Source organism: Uloborus diversus, chromosome 2, assembly GCF_026930045.1.
Source record: "Uloborus diversus isolate 005 chromosome 2, Udiv.v.3.1, whole genome shotgun sequence".
NCBI classification, from domain to species: domain Eukaryota; kingdom Metazoa; phylum Arthropoda; class Arachnida; order Araneae; family Uloboridae; genus Uloborus; species Uloborus diversus.
The window spans coordinates 10,068,283-10,094,425 of record NC_072732.1 but is presented as its reverse complement, the minus strand read 5'-3'; the positions used below and the strand labels follow the sequence as shown (position 1 = coordinate 10,094,425).

Below are 26,143 nucleotides of genomic sequence, written 5' to 3'. Positions count from 1 at the left end.
GAGTTGCAAAATTTGGGTAGTTTAAACAAGAAGTTGAGACAACAGAAAAGCCATATTTGCACTGCTGCCATCCATGATTGATAAAGAGATCAGAATACTACCTCTGCACCAATCTTTGTAGTTTTAAGAAGAAAAAGAAAACTTAAAGAAATCAGAAGTGTTTAAACCAGTGTCCTTTTTTTTGATCACAATGCCGGAGAGGGTCAAGTTAAGATAACTTACGGCACTCTCATTCGAACTATGCCAGGGTTCGTACGCTCCTTCAAAACTCCTTCATTTTGGTTTTAACTCCTTCAAAACTCCTTCTTTTTTAGTTCAAGACTGCATAATCTTCCTCTATGACGGAAACTAAAATACTTCGATCGACAACTTCGCCATATGGGCGATTTCACTGTAGTAATTTCGTATATTTATTTCTTCATAAAGATGTGATTTACAAATTCATCGTAGAAGTTATAAAAGTTGAAGGTGAAAATATTATTAGATGACTTAGATATTTCATAATTGAAGTAAAACATGCTTATAAATGATGCTTGGCTATTTTTTCAAGTTTTATGATTATTGTTTTCACTCCAAGGGAAGGGGGTCAAATATATTGAAAAAAAGTGAGACATCATTTAAGGACAGCCCATTAGTACTCCTTCAAAATCTCATTTCACTCCTCCAAAACTCCTTCATTTGATTGCTGAAATTGAGTACGTTCCCTGTCAGGGGCGGCATTTCAGCATTTCATTTGGGGGGTCGAGTTTCTTAAATATGAATTACCACAGTATGGAACCAAAACACATATTGACTAACAGCAAGTAGTCATGATATGGGTTTAGAATTAATAAAAATAAGTGTTCAAAAGCAACTTAAATTTTTATGACAAAATTTGTAGTTCGTTTTAGAATATGTTATCATACCAAGTGCTTTAGTACTACAGTTTTCACCTTTTAATAAAGTTTTTATGCTTGATTTTTAAAATACAGAAGAACATGAAATCTTGTTACTAATCCAGCAATGCCCAGCGTCATGCTCTTTTTTTCAGCTAAATTTTTTTCCCCATTGTGCTTCGAAAATAATTCTCTAACCTCCTAAAACACGAAAATGATTTTTCTCTACGAACTGAACTGATTGGAAAGTTGAAAAATAATTGAAGTAACAAAGTTACGTACGAAAACACACCTTTCACACCTTGCTCTTCAAAATCACCCTAGTAACTTTAAAAATTGTGATGATCTTCATTTTTCATTATTAAATAATCTATTCTAGGCTAGGCTCTGAACGATTTTTCTTGCCTCATGCGATAAATTTTACTCATAATTGAAACAATTCATTTTTTGCTTTCAACATCCAATCCAGAAAATAAAGAGCCAACAATGCAGAAAAATATTTATCATCAAATCTTGTGTTAATTTCATTAGAAGCTGAATCTATTATTTTATACAATATGTTAAATCAAGGTTTGACTTGACATCATCACGTGAATTTTGGTTACCTCTTCTAAATTCATTTGAATATTCTTTGCACTTTTTAAAAATTCTCTGGAGTAAGAATTTTTTTGAAAAGATCCACTCTTGGTTGGAATAATTTATTTTAGTTTAATATTTTTAAAAAATTACTTAAATCGGTTCGCTTTCGTTGTTTACACTTCTGTCGTGTGACATCACAAATGATGGAATGTCATTCAATGTTGCCATTCACAGAACAAAATATTTAATTCGCATCTTTACTCACGTGTATTGGCAACGATAGGGTTGATAGCAAGCGTAGAGCGCAATATTCAATTCGCTTCTTGATTATCATAACGTGGAAACGTGATAGAAAGATGCGCCACAAAGTGCATCATTTGTAACGTCATCAAGACCACGCCTTGTTTGAAAAATCGGACACTTTAAAAAATTAATTTAAAAAAAACTGTTTGAAAAATGAAAGTATTTTCGGGGTCCATGTCTTTTTTTTTTTTGCTCATTCTATCTATTTCAATGACTAAAAGTAGTACTTTTGACTGAAGGAAGTCACACCATTGTAGCTTAAACTGTAGCTTGAACAGTCCAGAAGTTCATGTTAGCTGATTGAAGATGTTTTGATATAGTAAAGCACTGTTCAAAGACTCTCCGCAATACAAACATAACGAATAAAAATTCATATGAAGACATGGTAAAGGATATTAGCTTCTTCATTATTCAAAGAGTTGTTTTTCAAAATCACTGCTTTGAAGTTATCGAGAAGAGTTTTTACGGTTTAAAAGACCATCTTGTGTTGTGTCTTAAAGACCCTCTTGTGTCACCTTGATATTGCATTGTTAAAGAGGCCACAGAAAAGAGATATTTTTTTCAAAAATAGTATGTATTTTTAAGACGTAGCTATGAAAGTAGTAGTAGCGTATTCATTGAGCAGTTGAAATGAGTTTTCAGAAGAAAGTGATGAACACTCATTAAATGTACACACTCAAAATATGAGCGTAACAATGGATGTAAAATACCAAGGTATTTAGTGAAAATCATGCAGCCACACCACTACACGAGCCTCTCATAACCGTCCTTACACAGAGCACACAGGAATGAAATATTTAGCCTATATGAGGTTTACGTCTTTAATTAAAATTCACCTTAATCCTTTATCAGTTTTTTTCTGTTCTGAAAAGGCCGGTAAAGTCTTGATGAATTTCTAATTATTTAAAAACATGGAAAACACTTGCTCAAATCTAAAAATAAGTCGAGTTTCTTCAACCATTACGGAGAACCAGCAAGATTCCTTTTCCATGAACATTGGTTTGCGATTTACGAAAATTGAATTTGCTCGTTTTTTTTTTTATCATTCCTCTCAAAAAATTTGGGGGTGCGACCGCCCCCTCTTGACCCCCCTATTTGCCACCCCTGATCCCTGTATGCCAATTGTGGTGAAGAAATTTCCTTTGATGTTAGATAAAACATGCTATATGCTTCAGTCTCTGAAATGTTACGTAAGACTAACTTCATATGCTCTCTCTGTTTCAGTCGGAAATCGGTTTTGGTCGAATGGAGTCCTATGTCAAACTGAATAAACTAGGGGAAGTAAGTGAAAACTTTTTTATCTTTTTACTTTTTTGAAACTTAAAATAACTGCGCTTTGTTTGTTTGTTTGGAGAAAATTGCTTAATTCACCTGCAGTAAGGCATTGGGTTTCTCTCCAAGATTTTTATTTTTATTAGCAAAAACTTATTAAGTCTCACCCCAGATGCTGGATTTTTCAGTTGTTTCATAAATAATTATGTCTTCTATTTTTCAAAGTCAAATTTGGATAAAAGTAGTTAGCTTTTCCTGCAGTGGCTCTAACTAGACACTTGCCCGATCCTCATATAATTTTAGCAACCCATCACTCTTGATTAGTGATGTGCCGGATCGTTAAAAAAGTAGATCCGCGGATACGGATACGGACCATTTGTGTCAAGATCCGCAGATACGGATACGGATCTCAAATTTTTTTTTTACCCAATTCAACTGTCCAAGTGTAAAATTTGTTACAGAAGGTATTCCCGTCAGAATAATAACACTGTTTCTTCAAAAAATGTCATCTACGGCGAAAATATAATCAAGACTATAATTTACTCTTTAAAGAAATCTCGTTATAATTGAGGGAGAGTTGGAAGAAACGGTTCAGCGCTGCATTAATGCTTGGATAGAATGTCGAAAATTATTTCTAGCTTGCTCGGTATATGTAGGATACAGGAGCAAGAGCGTAAAGCTGTTACTGGACAGGCTTGAAATAAATAATTTTTAGCATTTTATTTCAGCATAAATGCAGCGCTGACCCATTCCACCCAACTTTCTTCGCCCGACGGAATACAGAGCCGGGAACACCTTTACAAACAGTAAATACAATAAAGAACTTAGTCTCACTTTTTTGGAAGAATGCCGAGAAAAACAAAAATGAAGAATGCGTAACAGAAACCCCAAATCATTAACGAAAACTAATATTAAATTAAAAATCAAAACATGTCCCAGAGAGCCGACCTCATATTAAGATGAATTTCGTGGGTCAGAAAAATTTTGTTAACAAATATGAACTGACAGCGGATAGAAATTTTAAATCATTGAGCTTTTTCTCTTTATCTTCCGACTATAAAATCGCTACCAATCACGTGTATAAAGTCTTTGAACTGTATTTAAAATTTATTGAATAAGATTATAACCCCAACTGTATACAACTTGGAAGTTCCAAATAAATATCAAATGCAGAAAACTATGTTCTTTCAATTTTTAAGTTTTTACTACCATAATTCTGAAAAAAGCTAAGTCAGTTTTTAATTAATATCTCCGGTAATTAAAGTTCCACAAAAACAAGGCCAAGCTATGAACACTTTCGGTCAAGTCACCTTTTGAACGAAAAAAGAACTATCAAAAACAGTCATCTGTTTAGGAACTACGTTGCCAGAAATACACACCAGATACACTTTAAAAATTTATTACCCTTTCCTTTTTGTGACGGAGGGTACAAATTGACTTCTGAAATGATACCTTTTAATTTAAATAGGGAATAAAACCTAATTTATACGGAATTTTACAGTCTTTTATCCAAATATTTGAGAATTTTTAGAGTAGAAAAGATCCGTCAGAAAAGTAATGGATACAGATACAGACCTTTATTTTCCCTCTGATATCTGCGGATACGGATATCCGGAACATCACTACTCTTGATATGACTATCTTTAATCATATATCTCTACATAGTATAAAATGAAGTCCCCAAAAAGCGTCTGTATGTTGGAACTCGCAAAACTCGAGAACTACCCGGCCGATTACGCTGAAATTTTCAGTTTGTTCCTTTAAGTCCTGAAAAGGTTTGCAGACCAGTTCGAATAAAATTCGATGAATAGTTCTTTTTTTATTCCAATGTATGTCCAATTTTCACATAAATTCTCAAATATGGGGGTGACAATTTACTTGCACATATTAATATTACGTATCGTTAGAAAGGGTAGAATTTTCCGCGTTCTAAGCAATTTGTTTCAATGCTCTAACTTTATTACGGCGGGAGTTACTTGCGTTTTTAGCTCGAATTTTTTTAAGCTTAGCTGAAATTTAGGCACTACTTTCTTCATTAAATAAATCAATAAAAAGTGAAGGAATTGTCCCACAGCTTTCTTTTTGACGCCATTGGAAAAAGCGACCTTTTTTACTCCAGATCTAACTCGACCTTTGGTCGAAAAAATAAGCTTTTATCTCGAAAGGAAAAAGTTACATGCATTTTTAAATCAAGTTAAAGAAATCTCGATTCCATTCAAATTGTGAACCCTTTTCTTTTGCATTTTAATTCCTTAAACTTATTTTATTTTGTGTTTCCATGGTTACGCATTTTAAATCCATCTTTCTGGACTTAATTTCTTAAAAGTATTTTAATTTCTGTAGTCATTGTTTGGAAGGGAAATCATGATGTTTTTTTTTATTTATTTTTTACGCCTGATTGTTGAATATACGTCACTTGACACAATTTTTATTTTCAAGGTAGACCGGGCAACGCAGCTAGTTTACACTAATTTGTTTAGTTTTATAACTATTTGGCAGAATGTTTACCCAGAGCCCGATTAAGAATTCAGAGGGCCCAAGGCACAATTATTTTTTGGGACCACCTGTATTCAAACTTTACAATTTTAGCCATTGTATAAAGAAATTTTTACCATTTGGGGAGCCCCTAAAGAGTGGGGTCCCAGGCCATGGCGTAATCGGTTTATTCAGTATTCAGGCCTTGTTTCAACTGACTAGAGCATTCAAATATGTAGTTAATGCTCGATTTTATGAAACTGTATTTTACAAACACTTGCAATTTTACTAACTATTCGCTAAGAAGTCTTCCATTGGATTTTTCATTCTTTTTTCATGATTTGAAAATGTCCAACACCTCTTCATATATGTATAAAAGCATCGACTTGAGGTCAGAGAAAAAATGAAAACCCTTTTCATTTTTGTTATCATTTTATCTTCATCTGCCATTGCTTTTATTCCTGTAAGAAATAAATTAGTTTAAAATGGGTTAGTGGAACTAAACTTTATGAAACCTATTCTTAAATATCTAGGTTTAGACTTTTTTTCTTCTTCTTAATTTAGGGGAAACGAAATGAATGCTTAATGGATTTTTTTAAAATTAAATATTGTATTTTTCAAAATATTGATTTCTATATATCTTAATTAAGAAGCAAATGTATTACTTCAGTGTGCAATATTTAAAATGAGAGTGATTAAGGTATATAGAATACCAAGTAGCTTATCTGGGCAATAGAAGTAAATACCAGAAATGTAATGAATGAAAACAAAATGGATCTAAATGTGATTTAGTTGCTAATGTTTGCATAGAATTTAATAGTAGAAAGACATTTTAAAATTTAATAATAAATTATTATTTTACATTTTAACGTTATTTAAGAGCTTGTTTTATTTCTTTGAAATTTTTACATTTTAATGGAACTTTTAAATATTTTTTTATTGTCTAATTTATTTGATGAATTTTTATTTATTATGAGACTTTAATAATCCAGCTTAACAGCATGTCATATTTAATTGCCATATTTGCAATGCCCTTTTTTTCCCCGTTCCCCCCCCCCCCCCTTTTTTCCCCAGAAGAGTCCATTGAAATATAAAAACCAAATAACATTGTCAGATAAGTTGTTACTTGGTTACCTCATAATATTATATGTGTATGTATAATTACATATTTGGAAAATTAAGCGCAGTTATGCCATTAAAAATCATTCTTAAAGTTTGTGAAAAAGACAAAATAATGCATGATATTGCCAACAAGGGTTTGAAAATATTATGATATTTTCAAAAATATCGAAAATGTCCGATATTTTGATATACAGTAAAACCCCTCTAATGCGGACACTAACGGGCTAAAAAATTTTGTCCACAATAGAGGGGTGACCGCACTTGAGGGGTGTCCGTTAGGAGGGGTTTTACTGTATATCCGATATTTTTAATCAGTGCAAACTTAAGTCATTAAATAGTAACTACTTCCTTAAATCACTGTTTATTTTCTTATGCTATTATTATAATGCATCAATTCTAAAATTAATGTTTCTTTCATTATTTACATTAATAAATGTACACTTTTTTAAATTTACATACTTTGAATGGCATTTAAGTATAAATGATATTTACAATCATTTGTAAAATTTGATAATTTAATCAATTGGAAATAAAATATAGCATAACTGGTACTTTTCTATTAATTTTAATAGAATCATTAAAGCATTAGAGGTTTTATTAATTTTTCTTTGGTTAACTACTTTTATGAATTTTATATATTTTAAAAATAAAAAATATGCATTAGTCAGTACACATCCATAAGACATTTTTTTTTCTTCTGACCAATTACAATTGTTACATTACCTAAAATTTTATGAATAAAAAATAAAGAAAGAATATAGTATTATCTATATATATATAAATGAATGTTTGTCTGTATGTCATCCATGAACTCAAAAACTACCCGGCAGATTTGGCTGAAACTTTCACCGTTTGTTATTTTTGGTACTGGGAATGTTTATAGACCAGTTCGAAAAAAATCCGATCCTTTTTTATTCCAATTTAAGTCACAATCCATCGGATAAATACGAATAAAATGATCGGCTGCAGAAATTAATTCGCGTGAAAGATCTCATTGATGAGAAGTTAGCATTTTTCTTGAGTTTGAACAAATAAATTCTTTCTTTATTGTTTTATGGCTTTTCATGCAACAAGGGGATTTAAAACTTTTTCTATTTGATATTTTCATATTCAATCATTATATCTGATTGAGCATTTTTTTGTTGGCGTAGCAACGCGTGTCGGGTACAGCTAGTTTACATTATATTAATGATACATTAATTTGTTATATAAATATACTATATAGCTTTTGATAGTTTTTAATAATAAAAGAATAATATTAATAAGATTAATACATTTAGTAATATATCACAAATGTCATACTTCGAAAAAAATAAATGTTGAAAATATAAAAATATCGTGATATTTTCAAAACAAATATCGGATATATATCGTGATATATATTATGTATATATCGGCCGATGTATATCAGCAAACCTTGTTGCCAACTAAGTAATTTCTGCGTCACTTTGACCAATCATTCTGGCAAATATTAGGATTGTCTTGCAGTTGTAGATATAGCCAACTTAACTACACAATGACAAAGCCATTACATTTTAAGCGTTCCTATTCTGCTCTCTAACCAGCATCCCTTTCTTAAATCACTTTCCGTTAGCATTTGAGCGCAGTTTGTTTCTTGCTTGTGAAATTCTATTTTGTTAAAAGCCATTTGTGCGCTTTCAGGGTACTTATGCCACCGTGTACAAAGGCAAAAGTCGCCTGACCGACAAACTGGTCGCCCTCAAAGAGATCAGGTTAGAACATGAGGAGGGAGCACCCTGCACTGCCATTAGAGAAGGTAAGCATTATCTTTCATTTTTAATACATCTTTGCAGGATTGTTGTTTAGAGCTTATTCATCATCTTTTCCATTCAGTAAGTTACCGCCCTATTGCCAGGGCTAAGGCAGAAATACGTGAAATACACCGCCAGCTCGGTCATTTCCAGCCGAGGACTGCAGTTTCGTGCTAATTAGCACTCATCAGCCCGGCATAGGAGTGACCGAGCTGGAGGTGGGAAAACCTCTTAAGGAAGCCTAGAGTGCCAAACAAACTGGTAGCTAATACAGAATCAGCACTGACCAGACGAGTGACCGAAACAATGGTTCGGTTCAACTCGAATATTGAAGGCAAGGCACGAAACTGCAGTCCTTGACTGGAATCGACCGAGCTGGCGTTGTATTTCACGTATTTCTGCATTAGCCCTGACAATAGGGCAGTAACTTACTGAATATACTTGCCCTGCCTTCAATATTCGAGTTGAACCGAACCATTGTGTCGGTCACTCGTCTGGTTTGCTCTAATTCTATATTAGCTACCAGTCTGTTTGGCACTCTTGGCTTCCTTAAGAGGTTTTCCCACCTCCAGCTCGGTCACTCCTATGCCGGGCTGATGAGTGCTAATTAGCACGAAACTGCAGTCCTCGGCTGGAATTGACCAAGCTGGCGGTGTATTTCACATCTTTTCCATGTTTGAAAAATTGGGATCGGTCTATAAAAGCAAAAAGTTGGAGACATATTGCACATATATCTCAGGTTATATTTAAAAAAAAGTTCTGTTTTAATACAGAATTATCTTGAGTGTGGTCTGAAACTAAGACTTGCACATCTGCCAACGCTTTCGATTTTTTCGAAGATTTTCAAACATTAGATCCACTTTCTCATTAGGAATAAATTTTCTCCATTTAACCCATTTAATTTTGAAGCTGAGCAGTTATTATTTTACTCCGCTAATTCTGAATTGGTAAATGCGAGATGTGTGACATTACCATTATGGGTACCTTTTATCATGAACAAATCTTTTTGTTATGTGTGTTCATTACTGGGGAATTGGCTCAATACTAATGTTCTACTGATACAAAGAGACTGGACCTTGTTCAGAGTATTAAAAGCTCAGAGTGACTGAAAAGTTATCAGGGTTTGTGTTTACTCTCCATAACTTGTTTTTTAAGCAATTTCCTTGAAAAATTAGGTACCAGGGACCCAGAAAACCCGACAGGTACGAACCAGGAAAAAAAATGGAGACAGTGCTAAAGATCTATTTAGTAAGCTTCAATGACTAGGAGAATCAGCAGAAAAGGATTAAAATGACCTTATCCTCTTTATCAGCTATTCAAACACACCCTTATTGTTGACCAGTCAATGGAATTTTAGTGATATTGTTAGCATTTTAGTCAAATTTTCATTTAGATAAGTATTTTTTTACTTATCTAAATGAAAAGAAATAACCTACTGTTATCTATATATATAAAAATGGAGTTTGGTAAATTTGTTCCCTAAGATCTCAGAAACTACCCGGCAGATTTGACTGAAACTTTCACCGTTTGTTCAGTTTGGTACTGGGAAGGTTTATAGACCAGTTCGAAAAAAATCCGATTGATAGTTCCCTTTTTATTCCAATTTTATGCCCAATTTTCGTATAATCTATATATATATAAATGGAGTTTGGTAAATTTGTTCCCTAAGATCTCAGAAACTACCCGGCAGATTTGACTGAAACTTTCACCGTTTTTTTCAGTTTGGTACTGGGAAGGTTTATAGACCAGTTCGAAAAAAATCCGATTGATAGTTCCCTTTTTATTCCAATTTTATGCCCAATTTTCGCATAAATGCCCCAATATGGGGGTGGAAAAAAACGTGCACATATTAACATTATATGTCCATTGAAAGCGCCAATTTTTCTGCTGAAGATAGCATCTGTTCGAAGTTTCTAAGTTGTATGAAAAACGAGTTATGAGCTTTTTTGTTCCCTGTTCGAAGGCTTTCATCAACCCAAGTCATTATTTAGTGTGTCATCTCAACTCCCAAGAATTGTTGTATTGTTGAATATTTTTGAGTTTCATCTGACTTTTTTGAGGCTTTTCTCAAGTCAAATCTTAAAGTAACGTTTTTCCACAAGATTGGCTAAAAATGAATGGATTTGGCTGATCATTTTACTTTTAAACGGAACTTATGTAATTAATGGTTTATTATTATTATTTATGCTGATTGGACACTTGCTCACTATATCCAACCAACCAGCAGAAATATCGCCAGATTTTTTTCAGAATGATTTCAGTTGCTGATACATTTGGCAGTTTTTTCCACTGTCGCTGTTTTTGAGCCCAAAGACTACGTAATAATGTTTCTTAGCTTTCACCATGTAAACAAAATATCGCCAATCAAAGATACTTAAAAAAAAAAAACAAATACTGTGTAAAAATAATTCAACAACTAAATTAGGCAAATCCATAAACCGCACAAAAACTTCCATTAAATTTTCTTTTTGCACGATTTCAAACAATCGCCAAATTTTTCTACTTATTTTTGGAAACATTTCGGATAAAACCGTTTAGTGCCTTTTTTTTTTATTATTATTATTTTTTTTTATTTTATTTTTTTTTTATTTTTTTTTATTTTTATTTTTTTTTGACCAAAAGTATCTCAGCATCTTGCGACAATATTTCTATAATAAAAATTAGTAAGGAGGGGGAGTATTATCGAAAGTGTCCCAAAATGATTCTCGCAAATTTGGTAAGACTTTAAACCGCACCAAGTGCACACAAAAATTGAAATTTCCCAAAATAACTAAAGCAAGTGTAAGGGGAACACGGGCGGCTACATTTTTTAAAACAGGTTCGTACATCAATAGCCATACAGAGAAGGTTTTAGATTTTAAAAAAAAAAAGTACTAACAGATAAATCTTTTTAAATATGTCAAGTTTAATTTCATATTTCGGTAATTCTTCAAATTTATATATGCTTAAATGTCGTGCTTTCGTTTCTAATTGAATACTATTCCGTTCTTTATACTTATTGCTATTTTAGTTTAATGAGTAAGGAAGAAGCTCGATTTTTAATCACGTCAAAAAAGGTTTGTTTTAAATTCTTTCGCTTAAAACAGAAAACAAGGGCAAGTAACGATTGTTTCTCATAATTATTACTGACCCAGGCAACGCCGGGTATTTTTGCTAGTTTCATCTAAAATACGTTTTTTGCCCCATGCAGATCGCAGATCATGTTCGGACAAATTGCTCCGATGTAAACAACATTAAATCGGTAGTGACGTCACTCGGGTGATTCCCTCATCTGAACTGGATTGGGTTTTGGTTAGTTCCTGCATGTGATAACCGTGAGACGTTTTTTAAAAGTTTTCGTGAGTGGCAACAGTGCTTGTTATTTTGCATAAGCGATTGAAATTTCGAATGTTGGCTGTTCCACAATGGTTTCACGGTATTTAATGCTGCAGGTTTGAGAGCTCTCTCTCTCCCTTATTTTTGTTGTGCGTGTTGTGTGCACATTCGTGTTGTCCTATCCAGTTCAAATGAAAATGGCTTAATTTTATTGGAATGTTATTTCGTGTAGATGCATCTATTCTAAAGTAATTCGAAATAAGTTTTTAGCGATTTTTGACGAGATGTTGTTCGTTTTAGTATAATGTTATATTTTTAATGTTCCTGTTGAACTGGATTCAATGCAAGTCAAATACATTGTCTAAGAATTAGCTCTGCTGAAATAAAAGGATATTTTTTCTTCGGGACTTTGTTCGTCATGTGCTTATTTAAACTGTTACTCTGCTACATATTTCCGAGGTCTGAAATGCTTCCTTCAGCCCTAACACTGGTGCTTACAGTGACATCCTGGGCAGAACTCAAGGAGCAAAATTTTGCAAGTTCATAAACAGCCCATTGTACTGTATTCTAAGCATAAGCTCTTCCTCAACTTTCATCTTGAAGAAATTCCTGAAAACAGCAATAAAGACTAAAAGTAAGAGTGGTTTCAATGCAATTTTCAGGATTAATATAAGACAATGTACAGTAAAAATGTAGCTATTTTGCATTCATGTAACCAGAATTACCTCTGAAAATCATTGTTTTGCATCCCAAATTAAAGGAGGGGAGAAAAAAAAAATGGAGAACATTCATTTTCCTGATCACGCTAAACACAAAGTTCTGAATTTCACATTTTTCTTGTTAAATTGCTTATGAATACTTGAATTTTATGCAAAAGCACTTCAACCTTAAGCAATAAATAAATACATTTGTGCCGAGGAATAACAGGAAATATCCAAAGTTGTTTAGCACAAACATTGTATATTTCCTGTTACACTTTAACTTTGTTCTTTTTCTAGTAGTTCATCTCTTTCTGATGGGCTATTTTTACTTGGACTTTCAAGTCAGGTATTGATAAAAATGGCGCAAGTCAAATGTACTGATTTAAGATTGCAAATGAGCAATTTTCGCACTCATATGAGAAAATGTTTCGTTTTTGCAATCGTAATTTTTGCGTTGGGTTCATTTGCTTGCGATTTTTATGTAATTGCCAATGCTAATGGGGGGGGGGGGCGGAGCTGTTTGCTTTTTTCACTAAGAAAAATTTCTAGGAAAGCAAGGGTCAAGGAAGTGCTTTCTGCTTGATCAATCAGAGGCACTTGTTTTTAATTTTATAGTAAAATCCATTTTTAAGCTAAATTTTGAGTTAATCTCATTGTAACAGACCAAATAGTTTCTCACATAACTTAGTCTTGCAAGTGTATTATTTGAAAAAAAAATTTACAATGATAATCACAAAAAATTAGGGCAAAATTAACCAATTTTTTTTATTTCATGTTCTTTTTTCCCCCAAGGTATGAATGTTTTTATATTAATCATTTATACGCTAAGATTTTCTGTTTAAAAATTGAGGGACTCATTTTTTCCAGCAAAGGACCCAAATTTATTACATTAATGGGTACCTGGGACCCAGGTTACGTATAGTTGAACGCAAACACTGAGTTATGTTTGTTCAGCTTGCAAAAATTTTTTGATCTTTTTTTATTATTTTTTTTTATTTTTTTATTTTTGTGTGTGTGATAGCTATTTAACTGTTCTTAAAAATAAAACTTTAAAAAAAACTTTTATCATTCATCTTAAAATATAACAAAACTTGAATAATATTATTTTTTAAAAAATTTTAGAACACCTTGAGAAATTTTAAACATTGGAAAAAGTGATATTTGAAGAATAATATTTTATTCTATTGATTTACTGTGAACAGCACTTCAATAACTGTCATGTGTTCTTTTTTTATAGTGTTTTGTTTGCTGTTTCATGATTTTTTTAATATTCAAATCAAGCTACTTTTTAAGAAGACCTACAATATTTTGGCATTAAATGTTAAAATGTATGGACCATTTCAGCAGTGTTCAAAATGTTCTTTTTGTTTTACATGTGTTTGGGAGCTGTTTTTGGAAAGTTACCTCACTTGGAATATATTTTCTTGTGAAATAAGAAACAACAACTTAAAAAAGCAAATTGCAGATTACTGTAGACATGTCTTCCGCTATTTTTAGTTTTTTAGCTGCCTGCTTATCTAGCTCTTGGTTTTTGTCCGATGTCTATGCAAGGACGTCCACAAGCTTATTTTTTTTTTGCATTTAAAATGACGTTCCTTGTAACACCGAAACACGTGTCTGCAGTAATCTGCAATTGTGTAATCTGACATTATTTCTTATTTTGCTTGCGTTTTCCTGTATTTTATACTTTACAACGGCTTTTCAAAAATCACTACATCTCTGAGCAATTGGAAAATCTTAGGGGGAATAAAAAACCTACGCTTTGCATTTTTTTGTTTTTAAATTAGGTTCTTTTTTTCTGTTTTTTTCTTTTTCATTCCCATAATTTATCATGTTTTTAACTTAATATTGTGTTTCAAAAGATTCATACCTATATTCACTTATTTATGTACTGCACTGCGAGGTTGTTGCTTTAATTCTAAAATTTAAAGAAATGGTTGAGATAAAAGCATAAGTAAAATTTTTACTTGGTTTTGTTTTGCCACAACTTTTTTGCATTGGGTTTGCGGTATTTTTTTTTTTTTTCAGAAATTTTATTTAATTTAAAGTTCCTGCAGGGGAAAAAAAAGCCCTTTTTTTGTTGATGTTACTTTCCTAAATTTTGATTTGTGTGAGGAATGGTCAAATGATACTGTTGGAAATCATTGATCTGTTTCCAACAGTATCATCAGAAACAGCATAAAGCAAAGTTTCTGTATAAAGAAATTTTTTTCTAAAAATTCTTTCTTTTTTTTATATATTTTTTTTTTGGAGTTTTGTCTTTCCTTACATATTATTGCTTGCAAAGTATGTTTTAAGGCTTATAGGACTCTTATACAGAATAAGAGGGGAATTGAAAGGCTAGGAAATAAAAAGCAAATTTATTTTTGTTGGTGTTGCCACTGCTTTAAAAATACAAGAAAATAATACAGAGTTTGTATATTCTAATGAGTCAGACTTTTAAAAGGCTGTTAAAAACTTTGTGTATTATTCGAACTTTCAAACTCAATACTATAAGCTATTTTGAGCCGTATGGTATGACAAGTGAAACATAACAATTGAAAAATGCACATCTATGCAGTGGTGTTCCCATAGGGCTATATACTCTCGAACCTTTTTTAACATATAGCGTATAACCTCAAGCTTCAAAAATTTGCATATTATGACATTATGTATATGATCGCATACGCATATTGTGCGTAATGGATTACTAAGAGTATACCCTCAAAAAAATTGATGGGAACATCACTGCATCTACATCTTTTTTGTTTCTACTTCTTGTCTGCGGCCTAAATGTCTTAAAGTTATTTTGGTAACATGCCACTGCATAATTGTGTACGTTTGCATAGTCTCATGGGAGTCTTGCATTGTCCAGCCAGCATGTTTATGCATCATTTATTGTTGTCGTATACTAAAAGTAATTTTAAAAGTGATGAAAGTATACTCATTTTGAAACCCTCCTCCCATTTTGTTTATAAGCTTCAGTTCCCTGCATCTTGTCCAGAATGAACTTAGTGTGTAAGATGCCAAACACAGCCATTTGGGCGTTTCTCGAAAAAATGTCCCATGCATAACGCTAAGTTTTTTATTTTATTCAAGTAACTATTAATTAAATATGGGATTAACTTTTATGCTTTGATAGTATATTAAGGCATGTATTATTCCCAAAGGGCATTATTTTTAGAAGGCTTTGGTTAGCTAGAAAAATAAAAAAACTTAGCGTTACGCACTGGACATCTTTTCGAGAATCGCCCATTTCTTGTTCGCTGCATTCCGTATCGGAAGGAGACAAGAGTCGGTTTTTAGAAAAGAATAAAACTATTTGCGACTTAGTGCAGTCTTTATGGCAGTTCTCATTTGCCTTTTGTAATGTGATTTATTTTTTCTTACAGTTTCTCTTCTGAAAGATTTGAAGCACCATAATATTGTTACTCTTCACGATATCATCTATACAGAAAAGTCACTAACACTAGTTTTTGAATATCTGGTGAGATCACTTGTTTCTGTTTGTCTTTCATTATGGTTTGCCTATCATGTTGTATACAAATTTATATTTAACAGGAATTATTTATTCATTTTGAAAAATATACAGTCGGATCCTGACTTACGCAAGGGATGCGTTCCAAGACCCCCGTGTAAGTCGGAATTTCGCGTTGTGGAAAAATGTATGTTTAGTGATTTTTTGTAAGCATATCCAATTATTTTAGACATGTGTTAACACCCCTCAAATTGTTTCAAACCATCTCTTAGCTATATATTACCGTATGTTTTATAAAAAACTGACTTTTTACTGTGTTTTAGAAAAAACGTTTCTATTTAACATGATTACTCTGTTATGAAGCACAAAATCAATGATCAATAAGATACATGTACTTTGTTTGTATTTTGCTCAGACACTACTCTACCAGCTTCATTATTAAAACTAAGGTCTGAACTTTTGCGGATTTTCTTTTCGTGAACTTTAATTGTACGTATCGAAGATTAACTCATACCTAATTGTCGTGCTACCTTCGAGGCACTTTATAATTGTTTAAGCATCGATAATCTTTACCTTTTCTTGCATTGTCAGAAACTTTCTGTTTTTCTTTCCACTTTTGATGGACCACCACTGACTTCCAACTTGAGATGAAATTCCTTGTTTGAAAATTATTCTGTTTTATCAACGTTCATGAGAAGGAAAAAATAAACGGTTAGAATTGGAGCGGTAATTTGTATTAACTAAAGCAAAGCGTTGTTTAGACTAATACAATGTGTGAACTTCCGCTGTCAGTGATGCTAAAGGGTATGAAAGTCTATTAACGAAACCGATATTTAGTATCAACAAAGCCCATTCTAACGCTCCGCTGCTCCTTTCCAAAAAATTTCATGTTGCAAGGGAGTAATTTGCGGCAGCAATAAAAAACTCGTGTTATAGCCATTTAATGTAAGTAGGATCGCGTTGTAGCAGGATCCGACTGTATTTTGTTATTATTTCCACTTTGGGAATGTTTACTGCATGGTGGACAACAGTGGTATCACTCACGATTGTTTGCATATCACTCACTTACGTGACAATTCTGTACTTCAAGGCCTAACTTATATTATCCCAAAAATAACAATTTGCTGTTTAATGCTGCATTGTATGAATCATCTTATTGAGTCATAACAACATAATTGTATATTTAATAACAATCCTTTATAATTACTTACCAGTGCTATAAGAAAAAGAGTCCCAATTTTTGTGTGCAACTGGCGAAGGTTTTTATGCTCTCCTACAAAGTGCATTGAATTCTCCATAGCTCGAAATCCTGAGGAGCAGCTAAAATGGAGTAACCGGTAGTTGCAGTTATCCGAAGTCCCTTTCCCTGCCTTCTTAAGAATAATTTTGTTTTTCTTTTTTAGAAGTAGTGAATAACATATGAACTATAACACTTATGGTTTGGATTATTAGCACTATGCAAAAATATAACAAGAAATAAATTTCATTAAGATGCTTCAGGAAGTTTTTTTTGACTTCTTGCATTTTTTTGTTGCATCTTAAAAGTCATTAAGTTTGTATGTTGTTGCCCCAATTTCTTTTACCTTGATTTTAGTTTGTATTGCTTTTAAATGTCTTTTTGTCTTAAAAAAATATTATTTTGAGTCACCCAGAAAATAAAGGCTAATTTTTTTTTTCCAAAATATTAAGTTCCTCAAAGATTAGGCTAGCTATGAAATGTGAGGTTCTCAGCCATGGCAAAAAGTAACTCTAATTGGCTATCCCATGCAGTATACTGACAGCTCAGCTATCCCATCAGAGACTGCATTGTATGAAGCATTTTATTTTTATGAATTCATCAGCCTGGGATCGGTAGTAACCGAGCTGGCGTCAGATGGTATCTCATTGAAGCCGAGAGTGCCAAGAAATCAGTAGATAAAGTATATTTGTGTCTCCAGCTAGAGTCCGCAGACATGGTGCAGTTACTCTTAAATTGGGACCTCTATATCTTGAATTTTTCTTCTGTCCCGGAAATTCCAGACCGGATTGTAAACTAGTAGATTAAATACTATTATCGATGTTGAAGAAAATCTTTTTGAATATATTAAATCAATGTTGATTAGTATTTCAATCAGGGTCTGATACAGACGGGGGTCATTTTTTGGCATGACACCCCCCCCCCCCCCCCCCCCCCCAATGAACCGACGGTTTTGAGTACGAAAAAGTTCTAAAACTGCATGGATGTCAATAAACAGCACCAAATCGACCAAGAATAGAGTATCTAGTAGGACATAAACATTACAAATTAATTTCATAAACAATGGAAAAAAGTGTTTTTTCAAATACAGTGAAGCACCGTTTATAAGTTTCCCTTTTGTATGTTTTTATCAATTATACGTTTTTTAAATTGATCTCTGCAAAGTCTAACTCGCATTAACTTATACCTATTATACAATTTTTCATTTGTACGCTTTTTTTTTACAGTCCCTTCAAAAACGTAAAAACGGTGCTTCACTGTAATTACTTTAAAAAATAATTAATGAATTTAAAACGCTACTTAAATCATTCACATAGCATTCATAAGTTGTGTTATTCACACAGTGTGGACGGATACCATTTTTGATTAGTTTATGGGGGGGGGAGCCATGACCCCCATGACCCTCCCTTTGAATCCGCCACTGATTTCAATTTAGACTAGTGTTGGTAATTACATAATTCTGAACGTTTTTCCCTTCTCTGCATATTATTGGGCTGGTGATATGACACACCACTGTGTATTAGAAGCTCTCAATAAACGATGTCACAATATTTTTCAGTTTTTGGCTCTCCTCTCCCCCCCTTAAATCACAAAGTGTCACACTTCACCTTATCCCCTCCCCCTTTCATAGTCTTATAAAAATAGCGTGATATCACACTTCTTGCTAGCTCCTCTCTCTCTCTTGTTACTTACTCATAATTTCATGGACCCCCTTGCCACCTCAGAGCGTGACTTCATTTGTGTACAGCCCCTTTTAGAGTTATGAGTTTTCCCTACACTTTTAATTCTCATTATGATAATGAAAGCTGAATAAAAGGCCTTTTGTCCCTTTTTTTTTAATTTTAAAATAGTTTTAGATGACCCTAATTTTATTTGTAGCAATTATAAAACTAATTCTTGTAATTATTCTTTTTTTTTTCATTCTGTGTTACAGAGGAGAGATCTGAAAACGTATATGGAAGATGTGGGTAGAATACAAGCATCAAATGTTAGGGTGAGTGCTTCATTTGTTTATTATTATTGCATACGTTTTTAGAACCATACTTGCAGCAACATTTTGTAAGTACTTTTTTTTAAATTTGAAATGCAACATAGAATATGCTAAAAATTAAAATAACTAAAGCAAGCAATATTTCAACAGCTGAAAATATTTGTTTAATATTTGATGTTGATTATTATCTATTCTAATCTATTTATAGTTTTGCTTTTCTTCATGAGAAACAATTGTCTTGAGAGTTTTTAACTGACACCCAGACAATGCTCTCAGGAGGTCCTTCTGCCGCCCCCCCCCCTAAACCCCTTTTTTAGTTTTAAGTCCTTAAAGGGCATTTTTGCAAAATTTGCCCCTTCCTCCCTCTTGAAGTTTTATTTTGAACTAGCATTCCCGTACCCGGCATTGCTCGGGTAATGGAATTAGCAGGGGTTAACAGTGCTTGGTGCATCTAGTTTCGAAAATGCCCTATAATAATTACTTATTACCAATAATTTTTTCTAACTTTGGGAGGATCCCAGGGCCCCTGGACTCCTTATATATATGCCCTTGTCCTTAACTGATCTTTAACTGTTATTAACGATCCTTTTAAAGTATTGATTATCTTTGCAAACACAGGTCATCCACATTTTATTGTTATACCTATGTTTGAGCAAGAACTTCTTAGTATACAACATTTTTTTTTTCTGGTGCTAAAATTATTAAGCTGCTTGATGAACTGACTTTGGAGCTAAATAAAATTGGCCGCGTGAAAAAAAGTCTTTTCTTAAATCGATCCTTGCTACTTTTAATGTCTGTCCTTGTGACTTATAAACGGTTATTGCAAAGCAAACTTTCACAGGAAACTGCACTCTTCCAAATTTAAGAGGATAGTCCGCCTGTGATGATGTTCTTAAAAACATCGTTTCTAGTTTTGAAAAAATGAAAACGAAAGACAGAAAACATTATTACTCAGTAATTTACCGCCCATTAGCCAGGGTTTTTTTAGACCTGAGAAAAACCTCGAAGAATCACGTGAGAAACAAAAACAATATCAACATTACAGTTCGCTATCGGCCAAAAGTTGAGATGAAGGACTGAATAATGATTTGAATGGAGGAAAGCCTTCGAAAATAAGGGATTTGAATTTCAATGACAGGTTTTTAATTTCGCAGAAATTAAGGGGTTTTAATTAATTTCTCCCGAACTAATTGAGATTTCGAAAAATCCTTTCTTAGTGGTTACTTTTGTAATCATGCGCACATGCCTGCCAAATTTCAAGTCTGAAGCTTCAGCGGTTTCGGCTGTGCGTTGATATATATATATATATATATGTTATCTCAGGACATTGATTTTTATATATTAAGATTTTCCCTGTAATCTCTTTTATCTGTTTGCTTTTTTGAATTTGCTGATTAATCAGTGATGTTGAAATTTAAGCCCTTTAAAAAATTGATGGGGGTCTCATTTCGGTCGCTTTGTTTTTAGAATGTCTTTGGGACCAAGCTGAAAATTGGTTGGAAATCCTTTGCAGTTTTCAATAATCTGGTAGTTATTTACGCTGCTTACTGTTGTACAAAAATTTGAAATCATACAGAAATTCATTTGCGTTGAAATGAACAATTTTATGGGTCTCAGTGTTTGATTAAAAGTTGCGTTGTTGGTACTGAAATAAAAATTTAAACAGTGACATTTTTATTTTGAAAAAAAAAAAAAACAACAACATACAACTATCTTGATTTCAAAGTACCCCGTACTGTGTTTTTTAAAGGTCAATTTAAGATGTAAATAAGAGATATACATGGATGCAGTGGCATAGCTAGGGCTCCCCCAGCCCAAAGTTTGTCTTACATTAAACCAATCACGAGAATCATTAAAAACATACGTTTAAAAAAATTTTTTTTTAAATCTAGATTTTTTAGGTGTTACTGTATATATAACTGTAAAACAATTAACGGGCCGCCAAATTCCCCCTCCCCCCTTTTTTTTACCTTTCGAAAGCCTGGATGACCCCTTCTCCCCTGAAAACCATCGGCTAGCTACACCACTGCATGGACGCATTATGGTTTTTATTTATACCGATTGCATTTAAATTTCATTATATGCGCTTAAGTTTCTTTTTAATGTATTGAGATATAATTAAAATAAGGTAATTTATGAATAAAATAAAAATATGTACTTAATAAAGGGGATTACAAATTTATAAATCTTTATTTGCGCTTGTTAAAAATAGTATCAAAATTGTTTCATTAAATGCTTTGTGAGAGTGTTTAAATTGAAAGAATGTTTATTGTCAAAAAGCAGTTTCCTCACTTCTCGTGTCTTGAAAAACTTCACTCAACATTGTTATTTCAACATATTTTAAATATCTAGATTTTTTTTTTGAGTAATGTTTTATGTTACAAAATTTTCTTTTTCTCCAGTTAAGGTGTCGGAAATGTATTCAGCATATGAAAGCCACTGTTTTTTCATTTAGCAAAAACTCTTTTAAAATAAAGGATTTCCTGCAGAATTCACAGAAACTGATCTTTTTTAAATGTGTAATGTGAAAAGTTCAACTTTTTTGCCTTGTAAATTGCAAAGAATTTTAATTGTTAATAATTTGAAACTTACAATCAAATTGTTGCCAAGGTATATTTATACTGCATTGAAGAGTACATACTCATTTTGTGAAGCATTATAATGTTGCTTATTGTACTAAATTTGGTGGGGTTATCATTATTGTTCTTTGTAAGATTACATGATAACCCTGTCAGATCCAAAATAAATTTTGAATCAAGGAGGATTTCTATATAAAAAGAAGAAATTGGTTCATAAAATATGAAAAGAAAATTAAAACTATAAAAGGAGAAAAAAAAGTGAAGACCAGTAAATCTTTTTGAAGTATTGTTTGAGAAGCAATATTTTAAATTATGAATTGCCGATTCCATACTTAGTACAGTGCCCGCCGCCTATTAAAATCACATTTGTTCTCTGGACATTTGATTTCTTAAACCTGCATTCCTACACTTGAGCAAATACAGCTCAGGAAGAAACTTTTGGATTGAAGCTGTTAACCTCCTTTGTTAACTAGGTACAGTAGCCCCTCCTTTTATGCAGGGGTTACGTTCCACGGAAATGCCGCGTAAATTGGGACCTAATACTAGTGTTAAAATAGGGGTTTGGTTCTGTAGATAACAAAATACTTCATTCTAGTGATGACTAATTGTATAATAAGTTTAATGTGTACTTATATCGATTTTTATGCACAGCATTCATAAAGAACACATAAATCAATTTCGTGTTCTGTTTTCAAGGTTCGTACGCCTCCTGAAAATCCTGAAAAACTCTACGAAATTGAATTTTTTCTTCTAAGGGCCCTTAAAACTCCTGAGTTTTTGTTTAAACCTCCTGATTTTTCTCCTCTGCTCCTGAAAATAATTTTCAACAGCAATCTCTAATTTTGATTCCATGTCATCTCCGTTTAGGCAGCCATATTGAATCACTGGCAACCAATCAAAATTCTCGTATTATACAGATCACACGTTGCTTTTCGCAAAGACATGGGGCGTGTTCGAACCGACTGACCTGTTACTCTGTTCAAACATGCCCATTACAGTTACTGATTGTAACCGCCACTAGAGAACGAACCAAGAGCATGTGCTAGTTTTTGTGTTAAGAGCAACAACTTTTAAGCATATTTTCTATATTGCTAATTAGTAGTGCTATTGCTATTTTGTAGCATATTTAGTACTGATAATATGCTGATATATCTAATATTTTGTATATTCCTGTTATTTTCAAATATTTCAAATCCAATTTTTATTTTTATTTTATTTATTTATTTATTTATTTATTTTTTGATTGAATAGTGTGTGAAAAAAAAAAACTAAACGATTTAAAATTTTACAGCAAATTAGATCAAATGTTACTGAAACTAATTTTCTTGTAAAAACGGCGCATGTTATTACTCCTGAAAATTTTGCTTTTGACTCCTGAAAACTCCTGAAATTCATTTTGTCTGGAAGAGTATGAACCTTGTGTTTATAAAGAAGAGCTGGCTATCATAGTCTTTTGGCAGTCATTAAGAATTTTTCTCTAATTCTTTGCAGAGCATTAACGCATCCATGATCACTTGTGTCATTTCCATGATAGAATCTTCCTTCACTAACAAATTAGAAAGATCATTTCTATCTGTGTAGGAATGGCTCAAAGTTTTCAATGTGAGCGTTTTTGGTTGTGCATCACCGACCTCAGTATCCTTGTTGGTTTTTGGCCTCCTTTGTCACTCCTAAAAGCTCTTCTTTTAGTGGGTTCTGAACTGTGAGAGTTTAATAACTTTACTTCTGAAAAGAGTTCTGGAGCCAATCGCATGAAATGTCTCCAGTGCCCAAGCTCGATTATTAGCATAGCAAAATGCAGTTGATTACGCGTAATCTGCAATCTTTCAGAGCTTGGATTTTGAAAGAGGGGAAAATGTTATCTGTTTTGCATTTCCGCATCCATGTAAAATCAAAACTCATCCGCATAAAATAAACCCGCATAAAACGAGGGTCTACTGTACTTGAAAAGTGCTTCAAAAAATGTTTTACCAAGAACATTTTGCTGTATCTCCTGATTCTAATTATTATTTTTTCCCTTTCAGTTATTTCTTTTTCAATTGCTGAGAGGGTTAGCTTATTGCCATCGAAGGAAAATTCTTCACAGAGATCTCAAACCTCAAAATTTATTAATAAATTCCTTCGGAGAGTTGAAGCTGGCAGACTTTGGTGAGTGTCAGCAAAGTGTTCATTCTTTATGTAAATAATTCATCTATATATATATATATATATTTGCTAATCTTTGTATTCAATTATTTAGGCTTGGCGAGGGCGAAATCGATCCCGACAAAAACATATTCATACGAAGTGGTGACACTGTGGTGAGTTCATGATTACACTTTAGATTTTATCCTCCTTTTTTTTTTATTTAAGAATAGGATTCCTTAGTTATATACTGGTTCAAAAACACAATATTGTTTTGATAGTATGAAACAGTAAAAATGAACTGAAAAGGCTTATTAATTAGTTAAGAAAAATGCACTTGTTTCGTATACCCGATTTACTAAATTTGGAATATATATTTGCATTTCGGAAAAGTGGTTTGATAAGCTAGTAATCATTTCTCATTTTAGAGTTTCATTAAAATTAAAAAAAAAACTTTAGTGTGAAGTTTATATCCAAGGCAATTTTAGTTGTATTGAATTCATCCTGTTTAATTATTTGCAGAAGAGTTGCAAGACTTATATTTAAACTGATTGGTTATTGTTTTTTTTCCAGGTACAGGCCGCCTGATGTTTTGCTGGGGTCGACGGATTATTCCACTTCTATCGATATGTGGTAAGTACTCTATTGATCCCCCCCCCCCCTTTTTTTAAATTTTCCTATGTATCAACTAGTGCTGCCAAAATGGACTCATCGCCAAATCTCAGGAATGAACTGCATTTTTTATGACTGTTCATTGGGAAAAAAAAAATTAAAACCCCTCCAGCACAAGGACATTTTTTACTTTGAAAGAAAATTTGCAAAGTTGAGAACATTAAAAGCGATTAAAATGGGCAAATAGTCATAAGCGTGGCAGTTTTTTATGGTTTAAAAGCAACCTCTATCCCTATGCAAAAAAAACGTATTTATGCTGAAGAGACATTTAACAAATTCTGAACTTTTTTTCAGGGTTCTTTTCATTTATCGGCATATTTCTTTACAATAAAAAAGAGGTTCCATTTTAAGTGATGTGTGGCAGGAACTGGACTACAAATTGTATTTATGCATGCCCTGTGATCAAGGGTTCACACAAAGAACTCATGTTATGTAAATGAAGCTTAAATTGTTTCTGTATTCCCTCCAATGTACTTTGCAGTATTAGTTTGAGTGATTTTGCTATAGCCTTCGTAACCCCAAAGAGAATTATGTATAATTCTATATAAATATAATGCCAACATTGACTTTGCATTTGTAGACCTACTGGAGTGTAAAGTGTAAAATCATTTAACTTTTTTTCACTGTGTGATCTTCAACAATGATTCCTACACAATGATTTGAAACCAAAAAGTTTAATTTTGATAATTCTTTATTTTATTTTTAAAAAATTTTTAAATTCATAGAAAAGCAACAAATTGCCATATCATTATACGGTTTCAGCTATAATATTTAAATATTCAAAAAAATTTTATGACATCTTTAAAACAAAAAGGAGAAAAACTAGCTATAAGTAATAAAAATTTTTACTGTGATGATACAGCAATCAATGTAAATTACTTATAATTACACTTTTTTTTTCTTTATTTCTTTTTTTTTTTTTTTTTTTGTCCATGATATCATGTTAAGTTCTTGAACCTGTGAATTATTACAGCGCAAACCGCACATTCATATGACAATTTGTTGCTTTTCTATGAATTTTTAAAATGTGTTTAGGACTTTTTGGACACTCTGTACAGTTTACCCCTTTAGGATCAGTAATTTTCAAGAAAGCGGTCATAAAAGTGTCTATTTTTTTAATTTAAGAAAATGATATAGAAATACGTGTATGAACAGCTTGTGCTTTTGTTTTTTCATTTTCAATATATTTTAGATTGAAATTTAAAAAAAATTCAAAATTTTATGAAAAGTCAACAAGCAAGCAGCGAAAATTTTAGAAATACGTCTTTTCTACATTAAAAAATAATTTTATTAATGTTTTGTGTAATATAAGTAAAGATAAGTAAATTTTTCTTGTTTGATAAATTTCAAAGCTTGAGATATAGAGGCCAACGTCACAATCTGGTAAGTTAGAACCGAATTTCCTTTCTTCATCTCTGCAATTACATTTAAAATGGACTGGTCCTGCCATCTAATGTATAAAGAGAGAAATAAAATGTATTCCGGGCAAAATAAATGAATTGGTTTTAATAGTTTCGTCGTGTTAATATTGCACACCCCAGCACGGCACTATCACGGGAGCGAGAAATGGAGGTCGAAACCCCTGCAAGGCATAGACACGGGAGCGAGCGGAAAGGGGTTAATTTTGTGTTTTAAAATTCTTTTCTCCTTGTATTCCTGGTTTTTTTTTA

At 32.6% G+C, this 26,143-nt stretch overlaps 1 protein-coding gene across 1 annotated transcript in view; it reads left to right on the top strand.

Moving 5' to 3' along the window:
* Nucleotides 1-26,143, top strand: part of LOC129217795 (cyclin-dependent kinase 5 homolog) — a 151,906-nt gene that overhangs the window by 109,095 nt on the left and 16,668 nt on the right. Inside the window, exons 6-12 of the mRNA XM_054852135.1 lie at nucleotides 2,982-3,038; nucleotides 8,289-8,403; nucleotides 15,786-15,880; nucleotides 19,042-19,101; nucleotides 23,702-23,825; nucleotides 23,917-23,977; nucleotides 24,375-24,434. Coding sequence (XP_054708110.1) covers nucleotides 2,982-3,038; nucleotides 8,289-8,403; nucleotides 15,786-15,880; nucleotides 19,042-19,101; nucleotides 23,702-23,825; nucleotides 23,917-23,977; nucleotides 24,375-24,434 — 572 coding nt within the window. The remainder of the gene's footprint in view (nucleotides 1-2,981; nucleotides 3,039-8,288; nucleotides 8,404-15,785; nucleotides 15,881-19,041; nucleotides 19,102-23,701; nucleotides 23,826-23,916; nucleotides 23,978-24,374; nucleotides 24,435-26,143) is intronic.